The sequence below is a fragment of the Talpa occidentalis genome, unplaced genomic scaffold (assembly GCF_014898055.3).
Source record: "Talpa occidentalis isolate TD23 unplaced genomic scaffold, MPIMG_talOcc4v2.1 talOcc4.15, whole genome shotgun sequence".
Taxonomy (NCBI): Eukaryota; Metazoa; Chordata; class Mammalia; order Eulipotyphla; family Talpidae; genus Talpa; species Talpa occidentalis.
The window spans coordinates 12302374-12321126 of NW_023601543.1; the positions used below are offsets into that span (position 1 = coordinate 12302374).

General features: G+C 46.0%; 1 protein-coding gene across 1 annotated transcript in view; it reads left to right on the top strand.

Moving 5' to 3' along the window:
• GPC3 (glypican 3) overlaps nucleotides 1–18288 on the top strand; it is a 379321-nt gene extending 361033 nt beyond the window's left edge. The window contains exon 8 of the mRNA XM_037512804.2: nucleotides 17761–18288. Within this exon, the coding sequence (XP_037368701.2) occupies nucleotides 17761–17930 (170 nt within the window). The 3' untranslated portion in view covers nucleotides 17931–18288. The remainder of the gene's footprint in view (nucleotides 1–17760) is intronic.
• The last annotated feature ends 465 nt before the right edge of the window (nucleotides 18289–18753 follow it).

The following is an 18753-nucleotide window of genomic DNA, read 5'->3' on the forward strand; positions in this document are numbered from 1 at the left end:
GAGCAGCTGCACCCCACCGCGCCTGAGCTCAGATACACGGAAGCCCAGTGAGGCGGTGGATTGGAAATGACCCGGCAGTGTGGGGAGAGTGGACCTGGGGGTGGGAGGGCATGGCCGCCATCCAGGCCTTCTCCACATCCGGCCCTGGGCTATTGACTTGGGCTTCCTGTCAGTCAGTGACTAAGACCAAAGCAGGAGTCATCCCTGAACACTTTGGATCATCAAAAACTAAAGATGAGAGAGTGTGACAGATGGGGGTGGGGTGGCTGTAAAACAGGAGAAGGGGTCTCGTGGAAGCGGGAGTGTTTATTTATTTGGCATTTGGGGACGGCCACAATTCAGTTATTTATAATCCCCTATTTTTATTGCACTATTATTTTTGGAGGTACATTGGTTTACAACACTGTATAGATTCACACCTCTTCAGGTCCTTGGTGCCACACCTAGGAAATTGGCAGTTTTGCCAGAGAAAGGTCTAATACTCCTGTTTTTCTCAAATAACCAAAAACAACATGCTTGTGGAGAACAGGAAGGTTTACACATCATATTTACGTGTCTTAGCTCACTTGAGAGCCAGCCATCTCTGGTCCTAAGAGCAAAGTATTCAGTGGGAGTGTGCTCAGTGCCCTGCTTCCCTTCTCAGAACCCTCAACAGACTCAGAATTCCCTCGCACTCGGTTGGTGCCGCTCTTGTGGCGCTTAACACATTCTAACTCCGACAGTTATTTTGGTCCTCATCTCAGCTTGCTGACAGGAGAGAGCTGCTTGAGGCTAGTCCCTGAGTTTTCCTCATCGCTGTATCCACCACAGCGCCTGGCTCCGTGTCTAGCAAACAAGTGCCCAGTTCATGTTCATTGCTCGCCCTCCTGACGCCAAGACCATGTGTCCATCACCTGCTACTTGGAATACTCCTTGAGGGCAGGCGCCACGTCTTATCCTGAATCCACAGTGCCAGGCCTGCCGGGTTCCTGGGTCATCCGTGAGCACGGTGATTACTGCGCAAGTATCCCGTTCATGAATGACGTCATGCTAATCCTGCATACGCACCCCTGCCCTCACCTGACACTGCCACATCCACCATTTATTCACTTGCAGGGGTATTTATTGATGACACATCTCAACCAGGTTGTTTGAGAGGGACTCAGATAATAGTAACAAAAATAAGGACCCTGAATTTGGTATTTTTCAACCCTATTTTTCCTTAAAGAGGGACTCTGGAAATGGCAAGAGTTAGAGATTTTAGAGAAAGAAACTAGAGGAAAGAATAAAAGAGTGAGTTTAAGAAGGTAAGTGCAAGGCCTCCCTGGTGGCGCAAGGGGTTAAGACACAACCTATAAAGCTGTCCGCAGCCTCTATAGCACCAGTTCAATCCCCATCCTTTCCATGGAGCTACCCACATGGCACAGCAGACCTCTCCTGACTTTCAGAGACAGTCTCCAGGGCCCCCACCCTAGTGCTGCCTGCCTGCTTGGCGGCCTGGGGCTTGAGAAAAGTGAGACCAAAAAGAAGCTTCAAGCTGACAAGGAGCCCTCCTAATGTTTTCTTAGGTTTGACACTAAGGAACGAATATGTGATGATTACCTACCTTTGGTGTTAGTCAAAGGGCCACCTAAGCTGCATCTGTCCCCATAGCCCTGTGTTCACACTTCTTTCACTTATGAGGGAATTATACTGACCGGAGAAGCTTGACTTACTGCTTCTCATCTCCAGGCCAAGAAATTGAAAAGACAACAGAAATCGCTGTCCAAATGGCATTCTGTGTGACATAGGGAGTGTGGGTGGGGGCAGATCAGTGAAGAACAGCCTCCATTTAAGGAGAGGGCATCCTTAATGGCAGTTATGGCTTTAGTGAATTTAGCTGCATTTCTCTGGCAACGTAGCACACCTCATTACAGTTTGCTCATTTTGATTTTCCCTTTACGTTGTTGCTTGCTGCTTATGCTGTTGTGGGTTTGCAGGCTACACAATGAACTTATTACTGGCGGTGAGAACTCTCAGCCAAGTGGATCTCAGGACCCAAATATCACCACTTTTGAAAATAACTCAGAGGTCACCAGACAATTATATTGATATTTCCCTTAGCGTGCCTCAGAATTCCTAGGTTCTACCTCTTAGTCATTTGGATTCTCTTTTCTGAGAAGTATTTTCAACCTCTAAAAATTCTAGAAGATAAAAATAAAATGCAGCAGCACAGTGCATCCAACCAAGGACCATAGTGCCAGCCGAGGTGCTAGGATTTGCTCCTCAATCCAGTTTGTGTCACTTAATGAAATACTGGAGTTAAACTGATGAAAGCCCTCTGGGCCAGTCTTATTCAGGTCATCTTCATGGCGGTTGTGTCTTACTAGATTTTTCATAGCTTGGAAACACATAATTTGTTTAAAATGAATTTTTCTTTAAAATAATTAGCTGTTGTGGGCCTCCCTGGTGGCTCAGGGGGTTAAGACACAACCTGTGAAACTATCCGCAGCCTGTACAGCACCAATTCTATCCCCGGCTGTCCAGGCAGCAACCCACATGGCGCAGCAGACCTCTCCTGTCTCGCCCGCTGCTCCCCTCAGCAGTGTGCTTTGGTCAGTCTGCGTGTTCTGCTCCCCACTCTGTCTCTGGTGAATCTTCTCACCCTGGCCTATACCCCAGTGCTTGTATGCATAAATAAATCAATCTTTTTTTAAAAAATTAGCTGTTGCATTAGGTTGATAACGTTATAATGGTTATCCCCTCCACCAAGATTCCTTAATATCATTCTATTTCCTTGATATCTTCTACAGCATCTTTTTAAGGACAAAAAATACATTAATCACCCTTCTCTCAAAATCTCCAACTAGTCTTTCCCACCTCTGTCCCACTGTCCTCACTTACCTCCCTCACCAAATTCCTACATGCCTAAGATAACTGCCCAGAGATGGTCACTGCAGGAAGAAACTAGAAACAAGTAAAATGCCAATCAGTGGGGAAAGAGCTGATTGTGTTCTGGTCAAACTATGGAATTTTTTGCAAGGATTAAAAGGAATGAGGCAGTTCTGCATATATTAATATGCAAAGCTTCCACGGCATTGTAGTGTATGCATATGCATAGAAAGTACATTTACAGGTGATTGCCCCTGGGGAGATGCCCTAGGGGGAAAGCGAAGGGGGGCTTTGTTTTCTTTCCCTCTACACTCAGGTATGTGTGGGTCTCGGTGCTTCAAGGATGTATTCATGTGCTGAGTACTTTAAACTTTAACAAAACAAAAGGATTCTATCTACCAGGTGGAGGATGGTTTGCAGGAGAACAGACCTGGGAGGCTGTTGCTGTAGTCCAGGCAGGTGATGATGACAACACAGTCTAAGTTGTGGCAGTAGCAAAGGATGGCAGCAGAAAGGAAAAGAATGTACAAAATAGTAAGGAAAGCAAATTTACAAAATGTGATAATAAGCTAGACCTGGAGTATGTAAAAGAAACAGGAAATTTGACCTGCAAATTTCTGAGTTGGGCAGCTGGATGGCTAATAGCAGCTTAGAGGCATTCCCTGGTCCCTGCCAGGGGAATTGGGTGGGGGGCACTGGGGAGGCATAGTGGAGCACTGGAAGGGGAGCAGTTTAGGGAATAGAAATGCTGCATTCAGTTTGTGGCTTGGTGAGTCTGCATTGCCTGAGGGACATCCAGGTAGATAGGGCCAGGAAGTAGTGCGATTTCCAGAGATAGAGGTAGATTTGGGAATCCCCAGTGCTAAATCAAACCAGAGGCACAGATGAGAGCATTCAAGAAGACTTGTAAAGTGTGAAGAATGAGGCCACGAAAGAGATGAGAGAGCACCCATCTTTAAGAAAAACAGCGTGCAATAGAATCTGAGAATGGTCAATGCGGTTGAGAGGGGCCCTGGAGGCAGCCATGTTGTCAGAAAGGGGAGGGGGGTTACACAGCAAGTTTCAAGACAGAGTGTGTGACCAACAGTATTAGATGCTGCAGAAATCTCAAGATGAAAAACTAAGAGGAACCCATGGAGGGATTCATGATAAACCAGCATCAGGGAGGGATCTTGTTGGTATTGGGCTAATGAAAATGTTGTAAAATTGAGTTGTGATGACAGCCACACACCTCAGTAAATTTGCTTAAAGTCACTGAATTGTGCATTTGATGTGGGTGAATTGTGAATATGGGTGGTATGTGAATTATGCCTCAAAGTGATTTAAAGTGTGAAAATTGGGGAGAAAAAAAATCCATTGGCATTTAGTTTGGGTCAAGCTATGATTCCAAGGGGAACTTTCTAATCTCTTCTTCCCAATTGGTTGGGGAAAGTGCCCACTCAGTCAAATGACATCAAGCAATAGTACCGCTTTGTTCCCTGTCTTCTTTGGATAATTGCAGAATACTTGCTGTACTTATTTTTTATTATTACTGTTTTTAGCATATATTTCCAGAATAACAATAGTCGGGTCCCAGGCTACGAGACCCCAGGATTGATCTGGTTTTGTTGTTGATTGCATTTGAATGTGTTTAAACATGGCTTCTTTATTGGCCTTGCAGACCTTTTTCACTTTGAAATCTCATTTCGTTTCTGATACCTCTGTTAGCAGTAGTATGATATTCTGGTTTTCTCTGCCATTTTCCTTCTTAAATTGACTCGGCCAGTAACAGGAAGTATTTGTCTTGGTTAACAGGCACATTTGACATATTCTGTAGAAAAGGAAAAACAAAACTCCTGCCCCCTCTTCGTTGTGAGGAACCGAGGTTGCCCTTGATCCTACTCAGTGTTCATTTCTTGCCAATTGCATCTTCTCTTTATTTTTGTTCATTATCTTCCAGCTGCTCTTTGTATTCCTCCTTAATCATCTGGCTGCTACTTTTTATAGTGGACTTTTCCTTTCGCATCTTTATAGCTGTGGGTTTGGACCACTTGCTGTCTTTTTACCTTTCCTGGCCCCCTTTGGACTTCCCTACTTTGTTCTAAGAACCACAGAGCTGTTTGTGAAAGGATCGTGCCCTTTTGCTCCTCAGTTGCCTTCCCCTTGGGGCCTTCTAACTTTTGTCCTAATCATATCCTCAGAATGAACATTCTCCATCTGATGCCTCCTCTTCTTCCCCTGGGCCCAGAGTGGTCCCACTATGTGTCTGCCTGGAACAAGATGCCTATCACCTGTGGATTATTGCTACTTGTTTCCTACTGGGGAGGGGGGGGGAGTCAAAGTAAACAGCCCTGAGTTTCTTTATAGGCAGTGTCCTCACGTGACCGTCCCGTTTGTGCATGCTTCCCGTGGCTTTATACATGTTCACATCATTTCTGAGACTTAGTTCACATCTCAGGAAGCTGGACAAGCAATTCTTTGTACCTCGGGCAAGTCAGTAGTCACCTCCCTAAAATTAGATCTTGGTCGAGGATCACTTGACACACCTAAAACCCGCCTCTCCAAGTATGGCCTCCAAAGACACTGGCCCCTTTCTTTGAGAAGGATCCAAAGCAATGACTTTAGATTCCTCTCCAGTGTCCTTGTCACCGGGAGGTATGCAGATGTCACTTTAACCCTGTCCCTTCTCACTGCCATGAGGCCACTAGAGACCTGAAGGAAAGCCTAGACTCCCCCGCTTGGAAGGGTCATCAAAGCTATTTATCGTCACCCCCTCATGCTATGTTTGAATTCCTTCATCGTTATCTCTACCCAGTGACTGTCCAGGCTCTCGTGCATGTGCCACCTCTGGTGAGCGATCTCACTGCCTCAGGGAAGCTACGCAATTTTCAGATCACACACATTATTGAGACCTCCTTTATTTCAAGTCCAGATCACTTTCCTCTTAGGAGACAGACAAGGCCATGCAATGCAGTGAGGAAATGGCATAGCGATGACGCGAGAAGAATCTGAAATAGAGAAAGAGAGAAGGGAAATAACACAGGGGGCATGAGTGGGCAGTGCCAGACAAAAGGGTCTGTGGAGCTAGAAAGGCAAAGGAGGGAGTGTGAGCTGAGGAGCTGAGATGGTGCTGAGAGGGAGGATCGGGAGGTAGAAGCACTGATGGGAGACGAAGGGAGGAGGGACCAGAGCCTAAAACACGGGGAACCCAGATTAGACGTCTCGATTCAAGTGGGGGGACAGAAACACATCTTCAAGATTCAAAATCCATCAGAGGATCCCAACCCTGCCCTTGGCCTAAGGTGGCAGACAAGAGCGCTGTGAAGAGTTACCAGCTGAGAAGAGCGTAACTGGACATGAGAAATGAGTTTAAAGAGAAATGGAGAGAGAGAAAGAAGTGAATAGAGAAATGGAGAAGGGAGGGGGAGAAAACACAGAACTTTTAGGTTAAGGCGTTGTATTTCTTCCCGTGCCAGCACATAATTGTATTTTCCTGGCAGGCGTCCCACACACCTCTGCAAGGGGGGAGGGGGGGCGGCGTGTGTTTCTGCAGGGATTGAAGTCCCGCTGCTTTGTACTATTACAGCAGGCAAGAGACCTCATTAATGAAGCTATTTTCTGATGTCACTGAGACAGGCACTGAAATTCCAATCACCAGCAGCCCCTGCACTTGGAATCGGTGGCAGTACAAAGGACAGGGTTGGAGAGACTGTGACCTGGGGTGGGTAGATGGTGAGGCAAGGGCAGGGGTCCAAAGTATGGGAACCCCATCCTGAAGGCTCAGAGTAGAAATCAGTGGAACCTTCTCACCAGCAAAGCCCTTCCTCCCTAGCATGGCCTAGAGAATGCCAGGTGTCAGCCGCTGCTTGCAGAGCAAGCCATCAAGTTCCCGGTAGCAAAAGAGAATAAGAAAATAATCGTAGTTTCTATCCACAGGGAGCACAGTGACCTGATGCTGTGGGTGTTGACAACTGGCTCTGTCAGAAGGCTTTGAAATGTTGAGCTCTCCCATTGCTGCTTCGGCCATGCCACCATATTAGCCCGGCCATTTTTTTGTCTCCATCATAGCTCAGAAAGACCCCTCCCCCTAAGGAAGTTATCTGGGAATGAGCATAGACTCCTTGGGAAAGGTGCCTGCTAAGGAGGTGGCCCCTGACATGCACGCTCTCAGTAGGCTGAGGATATGTGCTCATTCACGCAGCTGTGAGTTCATGCATCTATTTGGTTAGTCGGCAAGTTTGTTTTTAAGAGTCTTCGCTCGCCAAGTACTGTGTGGAGATGCAGAGAGCAATAAGGCTCATTTCTTGCTTTGATGGACATACAGTCTCCATGAGACGAACATAAACATGGCTAACTCTACTAGGAGGCAAGCTCAGAGGAGTGTTATAACAGAAGTACAGTTCGATTCCTCAAGAGGGAAAGTGATTGATTTGGGTTGCCATAAGAAGGAAAGGCTTCCTTGAAGAGGGACCATGTAAGTTGAATTGGGGGCAGGGAGAGAGAGGGGGAACACACATTTTAGGCTAAGGGACCGTGCACCATTTTCAGTAAATGATGAATAGAAGGGCACGACAGTATATGGTGACACGGTGCTTGGAGAAATATATGGACACTTAAAACTGGAAAGCAAGGTGAGATGAGACGGAGAGGTTCATGAACGCCATGCCAAAGGATTGGGCCTTTATCCCACATATAGTCCGAGGCCGTTAAAGGATACTGAGGAAGACAGAAATGTGATTCCCCGTGTGATCCAGGCAAGAGTGCTGTGTTATTCCTGTGACCACGCAGTACAGCATTCCTTCTTCCTGAACAGCAGTGGGACAATGGAAAAGAATGGGAATCTTCTCGACTGGGGCTTTGAGGGTTGTAGCATAGTGGACAGAGAGAGTGGGGCTGAAGGAATGCAGACGAATGGTCAGCATCAGAAGACAGAGGAGATGGTGCCCGTGTGAGTGTGAAAATGGAGATTTACTGAGAGTCCAGCTCTGAAGATGGGCAGGCAGGAGGATGGAGCCAGGCAGACAAAGTTTTCTTCCAAGTCAGTTGAGGGGGAAATAGTCGCAAGTCCCCAAATCCCATTGATGAGGGAGGTATTTCCCAGTTAGAGTTTCTAAGGAACAAATTCAGATGGAACAACTTTGGGAGACTTTTCATCTTTCATTTATGAGGGCACCTGCCTGCTGTTGATGTCTGGCCTGAGATGGTCCCACATCCAAGCTGAGTGTTCTCAGGGACTTGAGCCATTTTGACCTGTTGACTGTTTTATCAGTAATTTTCTGTTTGGGGCATTCCCAGGGCATTGCAAGCATTTTGGTTGTCAGGTGCATTTCTTTGTAAGATCCACCATGGCTGATTAAAAATAAGAGATTACCAGACTTTGCTTTTTCCCTTCCAAGTATATCTAAAACCCTGTCCCAAATGCCATCAACAAGCTTTGCATTAAGCATGTTGGAGCCTGGGCTTCGAGGGACAATAAGCTGTGCTCTCACTCTCCCAAACCCTCAACAGCTATTGGGTTTGGCTACAATAAGTGGCGTTTTTGTATTTTGTTTGTACATCCTCAGAGCCCAGTGGTGCATACCTCTGTAGCTGCATCATGCCTGAAATTCATATTATAAACAGAGCTCTGTGAATCTAAACCATTACATTTTTTAAGTAATGAGGACAGTATATTCTTTGATTGATTTTTTTTAAAGACATGGATTCAGCTTTGCATCATTTGTGTGAGTCACAGAATGTAAATGCAAGCTTCCTAAGGGTGTATAAAAATTTCTCTTGAAAGATTAATCTCCTTGACAAAAATTGCCCACTTCCTCCATTCCCACTTGAGGGGCCACATCTGCAAACCAGGGTAGGACTTCAATAGCTATACATGTTCATTCTTTGGGACAGCTTGACTTGACTTTCAAATCATGGAGGCGTCCCTCTGGAAGTTGGGGGGTACATTCCCAACTTTAGTACGAGGTACATTCACTCACCCTCATCCCTCTACAAAGTAGGATACCAGCATGGCAGTGCACTCTACTCAGGGACTGGGGTGTGCCCCCAATGCCATTATCTCTGTGTTTCTCTAGGTTTGTTTTATTGCAAACCTAGAATAATAAACCTAAAATATATAGACCATAAAAGTTTCCATTTTAACAATGTTTAAGTAGACAGTTCAGCAGCATGAATTAGATTCACAATTTTACACAGCCATGGCCACTGTTTCCAAAATGTTTCACTCCCCCAAACAGAAACTTTGTGACCATTAAGCAATGGCTGCCCACTCTCTCTCCCCTGCCCCCTAGCAATCACTAATGGACCTTATCTCTATCGATTTTCCTATTCTGCATATTTACATTTCATGTATCCTATATTGTGTGGTCATTTGTCACCCTCTTTGACTTCACACGTCGTCGTGTTTTCCATGAGTTAGCATCTATCTATCATTCATTTTTATGGCTGAATAGCAATATTCCATTGCATAGATGGACTACATTTTGTTTATTCACTCACAGATTCATGGATGCTGGGGTTGTGACGAGCCCACTATGGATATTGTCATGCAAGTATCCAGTGTCTCATGCAGTTTATTAAGGCATCAATGATAACAAGCCGATAGCATTTCTTGAATCGGCACCCTGGAGGGACCTTGAACAAAGCTTGGTGGTACAGAGTGCCTTGGTGTGACGGCACTGAAAGCACTGTCACAGTCCCTCAGTCAAGGACAGTCAAGGTGACAGAGCTTCATTTCAGTGACTCAGACTTCTCCAAAGACCAAGAGTCAGTTAATCTACACTCTCTTCCACTCAGTACTATCTGGTTTTGACCCAACCCCTCTACTGAAATGTCTCTCAAAAGTCACCTGTAAGGGCCTCCTCTGGTGGTGCAGTGGTTGAGTGCTGGCTTGCGAAGGTGCCCGCAGCCTCTGCAGTGCCGGTTCGATCCCCAGCCACCGGGCGAGGGTCCCACATGGCGTGCAGACCTCTCCTGCCGCCCGCTGCTCCCCTCAGCAGTGTACTTTGTCAGTCTGCCTGTTCTGTTCCCTGCTCTGTCTCCAGTGAATTCTCTCACCCTCCTGTGCTGCTGACTGTACCCAGTGCTTGTATAAATAAATAAATATTTTTTTTTTAAAAGTCACCTGTAATCTTCTAATTGACACATGTAACAGCTGCTTCTGAGTCCTTACATCTCTTGACCGCCGACAATGTTCAACCGTGCTAACTGAAACCCCACCACCACCAAAAAAAATGTTCTCTTCACTTGTTCACTTCTCTCAGCCTGTTTTTTTCCATCTCCGCCCCAACCCAGCTGAAAATGGTTTCTGTCACCAGTTTCTCTTATTTCACTGACTCTCAGGCCCAGCGCTTCCCATGGGAATGAGGTGGCCTCTCCTGTGGGAAGGAAAGGCTTTGAGGCACTGTGAGTCCTGTGCAGCTGTCAAGCAGCCTCGGGTGAGGAGGATCTGTAGCATTGAGAGTAATAGTCGTGACACTCCTGTGGAAGTTGGTGATAATTCTGGGACTGGTGGAGGAGGGCCAGCACCCACACCAGCCACTCATCCTGTCAGGGTTGCCAGCCTAGAGTTGTTCTATTTCTGGGAATATGACTTGACTCATGATGTACCTAAATGAATATAGTAGTGGCCCAAGTTATAATAAGATTCTACAGTAAAATGATTTATTTTCCAAAGGGGCCAAGTGATATTTTTGTTCCTTTCTTAATGCAATAGGAAGAATAGTTAATGGTTACAACCCCTGGAAACCATCTTGCCTCAGGAAACTCAGCAGTCTGAACCCCAAATGAGGGCACTTACGTTGGTGTTCCCCTCTTGACCAGGAGGTTGTCATAGAAAAGGCTCCCTGGAGTCATTAATGAGGACTTTGGAGTTGGAGGGTCCAGAGTAGTAGTTTACAAAAGCCCCAGTGTCCCAACAGTGTCACCTAACAGTGCTTTTAAGACCTTTCCGCCTAAGTGCCCCAAGCTTCCGTGAAGAGTGAGAGTAAACACCTGATTCTGGAGATCATGTAGCCTTGCATATTTTAGTATAAAATAGTGAGTTTTCACCCTAAATCCCTAGGAAGAAGCAATCTATAGCTTCATGTACCCATAGCCCACTGCGATGTAACCTAAAGATACACATACCCCAGATTGAGAAACAAGAGTGTCTGTGATAAGAGAGGCCTTGCCTAGATTATCAGGAATATCCTTTGTATTCTTTCAATTGCCTGTTTTTGTAATTGAGCCTATTTGTAGGCTGGGACTGGCTGTAAGAAATAAAATAGGCATCTCGTGCCCCAGCCCGCTTTCAGGAGAAATCATTGGATTATTCCCAGAATTTATAGTCATTTAGTAGGCAAAATTGGCAGCTTGCTTGTTAGTCAGAAAGGCACATTGTGAAATGGGCCCATTCTCAAAGGAATCCCATTAGACCAATTAAAAATCCGAGGCCTCAAGCGTGCCAGTTCCCCCTCCTCTGATCTATGAAGAAGAAAATCTAGATTCCCAGAGACCCAAGGGTCATTTGCAAAGTCACTTTTTTCTGCTTTCAAGTGCAAGTAGTCATTTCACACCTGAAAGTTCACAAAGGGAGGGGGTGGATCTGGCAGGAAGGCAGATTGTGTCCAGGGGAGGGCCAGGAAACTGAGGTGTGGCTGAGATTCAGAAGCCAAGGGCAGTGCCCAGGGCTCCTGTGGGGAGGAGCAGCAGCATGAGCAGTAGTGCAGTGAACTTCATTTCTCCAGAGAGCTCCCCGTGTCAGCCCTTGGGGTCTGCCAGACAGTTCACTGGGGGCTTTGCATATTTATGTCTTGGGGGGGCCAAGTGTACACAGCAAATGCAAAACACAGGGAAAGCAGTGTTGCTCTATTGCTGTATTGGGGCCAGATTGAAGCCATCTGCTGGTGCAGGCTTGGCAAGAGGAGACTTCCATGCTTGGATCAACGGCAGCCTTTTCTCCCCTGATATTTTGGTAGCAGTTCCTTCAGGCTGCCCCATGAAGTCGGCAGCCTGGTAGTGTGGGTGAGGGCCCTGTAGGAGTGTGTTGCCTTCCTTCATGTCCATGCCATCCGAGGGCAAGCTTTAGCTTCCTATTATATGCTCAAGACTTAGATGCTCAAGACTCTGTCACCCCCAAAGGCTCATCTCACTGGCTGACAGATCTTTCTTGGCTGCCTGTGCATGCCGGCTTGATGCACCCCAGGCTCACTAACTTCTCTCCCAAAGTTTTGCGTGTACTGGCTTCAATGGATGCTGCGATGCCAGGGTTTAAAGAAAGCCAAAAACAATCCAGTATGGATTGATGTATTGCCAGGGTCTCTGGCCCTCAGATTAGAACAGCTCAAGGAGAAATAGGATTGAGAAATTCGATGGCTCGTGAACATCAACAGAAAAACACACGTCCCAGAAACCATTGATCAACCCGACTGCTTATGAAGCCCCCCTGGGGCAGCCACGGGGCACTGCTGTAGGAAGAGGAGCCATTTCAGCTTACAGTAAGGCTCTGTCCCTCCTGCACCCCAAGAGCCTGGGAATTCAAGAGGTAAAACTAAAAGGAAAGATTCCTCCAGCCCAAGACCCTGATCTAGTAGATGGGGTGGAGGGAGATGGGGGCGGGGGACTGAGGCCCAGTGACTTGCCGGCAGTGAAATAGTAAGTCGGGGGCTGAGCTAGGCCTGGAATCCAGAGCTTCTCAAGCTCAGGACCAGGACGCTATAGCCTTCCCAGCCTACTCCGCTGGGAGACTCTGAACTGTAACCGAGGGCGGGGCTCCCCACTGAGCAGGTTGCCCCCTGCGGAAAGGCATCCCCAGAGCTTGCAGACCTTCCTCACTGCCCATTATTTTAAAGGGATTATCTAATGTGCAACACAAAGGACATCAGGGCGAAATGAGAGTCAGGGCTGAGTGTGTAATTAGTACAGATTGTTGGGTCTACCCTCTGGGCGTAGTTAAACTGATTACAAATAGAAACAGATTTTTGGATTTAGCATGAAATTCTTCTTGCTGGCCCAAAAGGTTCTTACTGACATTTGTAAGATAGAAACAACTTATGAGCATTTTATACTATATACCTACTACCACAAAGATATGTTCTGGAAAATCATAAAAATATGAATGATTTTATAGAGAGAAGGGTTTGTGGTGATTCCCATAATACATCTGGTTTGTAGCAAACTGAGAAGGGTTTGCTTTGATGTAGATTTAGCTTCTTTGTAGATTTTTTTTTATTGATGTTTGCTACTCGCTGATCCTCAGATACTGTTCCCACAGGTTTCTTGGGGTGTTTTTTGTTTTGTTTTTCTCACAAGGCAAGATGTCTTGACAACTCTCTCTCACTTAGGGTTGTCCCCCAGACTGTTAAAATCATCTTTTTTTACGATTTCTTATATTTATGTATATAAGAACTGGGGTACAGGCCAGAGGTGTGAAGGGTGAGAGGATTCACCAGAGGCAGAGTGGGGAACAGAACAGGCGGACTGACGAAATACACTGCTGAGGGGAGCAGCGGGCAAGACAGGAGAGGTCTGTTGCACCATGTGGGTTGCTTCCTGGCCGGCCGGGGATCAAACTTATGCTGCAGTGGTTGCGGAGTAAAATCATCTTGCTAAAAGTCTCAAATGAGATATTCTGGTCTCATAACTTAAAATTTTTCAATGGCTCCCTATTATTGCCCATAAAATAAAATCTTAACATTCCTAATCCACCAGGACCTGCCCTTTACTTGTCTTCCCTGCCTCATCTTTTATCACCCCCCCACCCCGCCCCCACACACACACTGATTTGTCCATTCTGCTCCTCCCACCAGCGAGGCTGCTTGCCCTTCCCCCATATTGGTGATTCTGCTCAAGCTAAACCTCTGCATCCCATGAATAACCATCTCCTTCAGCTCTCCCTACTTACAGCCGTCCTTCGTGGTACAGATTGTATTGCAACTACTCCAAGAAGTCCTTCCAGATCCTCCGACTTGGAATTTTTCCCTCTCCCTGCTGTGCCTGTGGTGTTTGACTTGCACATTTATCTGAGCCCTTTCTGCTCTCTGCTGAGTATCTAGTTGATTTGTCTATTCGTCCGTTTCCCTTGCCACAGTATGGGATTTCTGAAGACCGTCAGTCTTCCTCCAACGATCCTAGCTCAATGCTTAGGACATCGTAGGCTACTATTAGCTTTGTTGAATTAAACTGGGTAATATGTCCCCTGTCCGGGAATGTCCAAAAATTAATTTATGACCAAATTATGTCCAGTTGTCTTTGACTAAAACACTGTTCCTCTGTCTCTCATAATGTGTCCTACTACTAAACTGTCCCCTTCAATCTCTAATTTCCATGCTGGTGGCCCAGGCCCAGGTCCAGGGTCTTGTCCTTGCCGGAATGCCCATAAACTGAAACCCTAGGAGCCCAGCTATGGGGTTGAGGTAAATGTTTGCTGCAGCTAGATGGGGAGCCAGAGGAACCTGTAGTCACAGTTTTGGATGCGTAGGAAAGTATAATTCTAAAGATTCCTGGGTGCCCCTGGAGGTAGAAGACTTGGCCCAGCTTTGTGCCTGGGTCCATAATGGCTGATTACTCCAGGAAGATAGAACTACTGTGATAACTCCCATTCTGGGACCCTAGGCCCCAAGTCCTTCTCAGAGCTTCATCAAATATGTGATCAATTTTAAAAGGAAAGACTCACTTTTCTCATGGTTTTTAAAAGTTGTCATTGGCAGGATATTTTCCACTAATTGCATTTTGTTCAAGAAGGAATCCATTATTACCTAATCACTGTAGACTCTGGATATACAACATTTTCAACAGATGGTTGAAATGCTTCACATGAGGCTCAGAGGCAGATCTGAATTCAAATAGTACTTCTGGCACTGACCAGCTGTGTAAATATGGACCAGAAAAGTAACCCAAGCTTGAATTTCCTCATCAATAAAATGAGAATTATAATACCGACCTCATATCACTGTTGAGAAGGTTCACTTAAATGCGATAATATCTATAAATAACTTAGTACCACCTGGCACACAACTGGGACTCAATAGTTGTCAGTCATGTCTAGAATCTCAAGATATAGAAATAAAAAAGAGATCTTTGGTGGCACAAAAAGATTAGAAACTACAGGATTTAGCATAACTGCTGGGTCCTATAACTGCTACTCCCTAGACATAAGTGTTCAGTGTTAGCAGATCTTTGGAAGAACAAGATAATAGCGCAGGAGTCAGGTGGTAACATTAGGAGATGTTGGTTCATCTTGATGTTGGACAAGGGCAGTATCTGGAAAAAGAATCTGGACGTGATGCTGGAAGTGCTTTCATGCAGGTCAGCCCTAAAAGTATTCCTCTTCACTTAAGAAGTTGCCATGAGACTCGAGACTGGGCTTTCAGCAGATAGAGCCATATGTGCTCTTCGCTTTGATGAAATCCAACCATGACCTGAGCCCAAGTTATTCCTGCCACTGACAGCTGACCCCAGCCTCCTCTGGCGTTCTGCATAGTTCACCTTTCCGAGAAAGGGCTGATTTCCAAGTAGAGCATCACCCTTTGTTCTTCTCTTTTTCTTTGGTTTGTTGTGTGTATGTGGGGCGGAGAGAGAACCTAGCGTGTAGTCTACTGAGTGGCTTTTTCCTGGGGAAAAGGGTTCGTGGACAATTTGATTGGAATTATTATCAGCACGCAAGAAGAGATGCTTTCTCAGCTTTAGGGGAGCAAAATGTAGTCAGATTCATATATATGAAAAGTTAGAAGTTAGAACAGCATCCCCTTGTGAAGTGATGAAAAACGATTGTAGTTCATAAAATAGAGCAATGGTATCAAATATGGTAGGCAAAGGATTCAATATGTTGTATCGTATTCAAATGAATCAGAAAATAGCAATACCCATTAGATAAAAAGGCCAAGGATGAAAACTGTTACACATTGAGAAAGATAATTAGTAAACTAAAACCTTAAAAATGCTGATCTGGACTGGTCATCAAATACATGTAAATTCAAGAAATCTTGAGGTACTATCTTGTACTGGTGAAAATCTTATTTAATTGAGGCACAGTTCCCTCATCACTGCTGGTGGCTTTTATACACTCCAATAGCCCTTTTAGAAATTGGAATTGCAGATTGCAGTCTGTGTAATCAGCACACATACCCCCACAGCCCCCGGCTTTGACCACCTTGACCTTGCTGCCCGCTCTAACCAAGGGCAGCCTCAGCCAACCCCAGTCCCAGGCCGTGGTCTGCGTGCCTCCTGGCCCAACTGAGTCCTCACACTTTCTTCCTGTGACTTAGTGAGTGTTTCATCCCCTGTAAGAGGAGCTCTTCCTTCCACTTCCTTCCTTCCCTCTGTAGAATCCCAGTCATCTCCTCTGTGCCTGTCACTATGCAACTCAGTATCCCAAAGCGATCTTGTTGACTCCATTGGCCCCAGGACAGTTGGCTACTAGGATCACACACATCACATCACCTTCACAGGCTATCAAAATAGAAACCTTGGTAACTGAATCTGGAAAAGCCAAGGGAGTAGATTTGAGTTCTGGATCTGGAAGAGCAAATGTGAAAGAAACTAAGCCCTGGGCTGGGGCCAGCCATCTTGGATTTCCTGACAAACCACTGTCTACTTAGATTTACCTTCCTGGAGATGTTTACATTAGACCAGCCCCAGCATTCCTCTTCAGAATCAAGCACATATATCATAGGGGCCTCCCTGGTGGCACAAGGGGTTAACATGCAACCTATGAGGCTGTCTGTAGCCTCTGCAGCACAAGTTCTATCCCCCAGCCAGCCAGGGAGCTACCCACATGGCACAGCAGACCTCTCCTGACTCGCCTGCTGCTCCCCTCAGCAGTGTCCTTCGTTCAATCTGCCTGTTCTGTTCCCCACTCTCTCTCTGGTGATTCCTCTCACCACCCCCCCACACTTCTGGCCTGTACCCCAGCTCTTGTATGCATAAGTAAATAATCTTATAAAAAAAAGAACATATATCATAAACTGTAGGCAAAAAAAGTAAGGCCTTTACCTGTTAGCCTCTCCTTAGTGTTAATTTGTTTTGGTATCAGTTTATTTTATTTTTTTTTTGTTTTGGTATCAGTTTAAATGCTGTTCATTAGATCAGTTTTGCTTTTCTTTGTTGTTGGTTTTTTTTTTTTTTGAAGGGAATTTGAAAAGACCATGTAGGATTTTTTAAGTTGGGTATAATAAAACAACTTTCAGTGGCAAACTACCCTCTCCTCAATTCTAATTAAAGCAAGGTTCCCAGGGGGAAATCTGTATGAAGTGCAGGGCCCCGGAATGGTACACAACTCCCCTCCCCATACACACACACACACACACACACACACACAAGGACACACATGTAGTCACCATGTAGCAGTGTACTTTTTTAAAAAAGATTTATTTATTTATACATACAGGAGCTGGGGTACATGCAGAGATGTGGGAGGTGAGAGGATCCTCCAGAGACAGAGCAGGTAACAGAACAGGCAGACTGACTGAAATACACTGCTGAGGGGAGCAGCGGGCGAGACAGGAGAGGTCTGCTGCACCATGTGGGTTACTCGCTGGCCTCTGGGGATTGAACTCGTGCTGCAGAGGCTGCGGATTGCTTCATAGTGCGGTGCTTAACCCCTTGTGCCACCAGGGAGGCCCCAGCAGTGTACATTTTGAAACCAGTGATATCTGGTGAAAATGACCTTCAGGCACAGTCCTGTGGGGAAGAAGATATTGAAAAGGGTGTGGGTGGAGCCAAAAGGGAGAAGTTTGGTGAGATCTCTGGAAGGAGTGCCTTTAACCATCTCCTTCCTCTGCTACCCCCAACCCATGCACCGCCACCCCATCCCATCTCATGAGTCTTCATATCATGAAAGTAAGAAATCAAAGCTGGTGTACCCCAGCAGTCCCAACAAGTGCTTGAGTCACGAAGTGTGCACCTAAGGCTGGCAGTAACCTTGTATTTCCAAATCTTCTTTTCTCTTGGCAGAACTGGCTTATGACCTGGATGTGGATGACGCTCCTGGAAGCAAGCAGCACGTGAATCAGAAGGACAATGAGATCGCCGCCTCGCACAACCTGGGGAGCGCCCAGGCCCCGCTGAAGGTGCTCAGCAGCGTGGTGGTATCCGCGGTGTGCTTCCTGTTCCTGGTGCACTGACTTCCTGGTGCACAGCGCACGCCGCGTGCTGCCCTCCGGCACCCGTGGTCTTCCTCTAGAGAGGGAACCACTGTCTTATTTTTTTCTATTTTTTTATCTTACATACCTCCTCCAGCCATTAAGTAGAGGACTAGCCATGTGTTAGTTTCTCGAAAATCAAGTGGTGTCTTTATGAGGAAGGTACATTTTAGTGGTAGTTTAGATTGTCCTTTTACAAAAAAAAAAAAAAAAAAAGCAAGTCGTGCCAAATTATTTTCCTATGTTTGGCTGCTAGCACATGGTTGCCATGTCTCTCTCTCTCTCTTTCTCTTTGCATGGATTTCTTTTGAAAAAAAAATAATAAATGCTCAAATAAAAATGTCTCAGGTCTTTTTTTTGCAAACTCTCATATATGGTGACCACACAATGCTTTTTACTCCTCACTTGGCTTCCTATTCCATAAGAAAAAACCCTGTTGGGTTCCAATCCAAGGGTCCTTGAGATGTACCCCCCAAGGAATTAGAGGCGCTCAATCCTGGCCCCGAGACCCAAACAAAGCCACTGCGTCCCGACACACACCCGAATGGTAATCCATTAAGAAACCTGTTAGTGTCTTGCCAGGTGAAACCAAAGTGATCTCAAAAAATCCCCAGTCCCTCTACTAAATTCACTTTGCTGAACATGCTTTGCCCCACCTGAAACCCTGTGTGTGGACTGTGTTCAGCGACACGATGAATATTCTTCTCCTGACCCAGAGTGGTGGCCCAAATGGTACAAAGAAATAATACCCACACTTCTTTGCTGTGGTCTCGGGCATATTCGCTGCGGCTACCCTTCCTCAGGG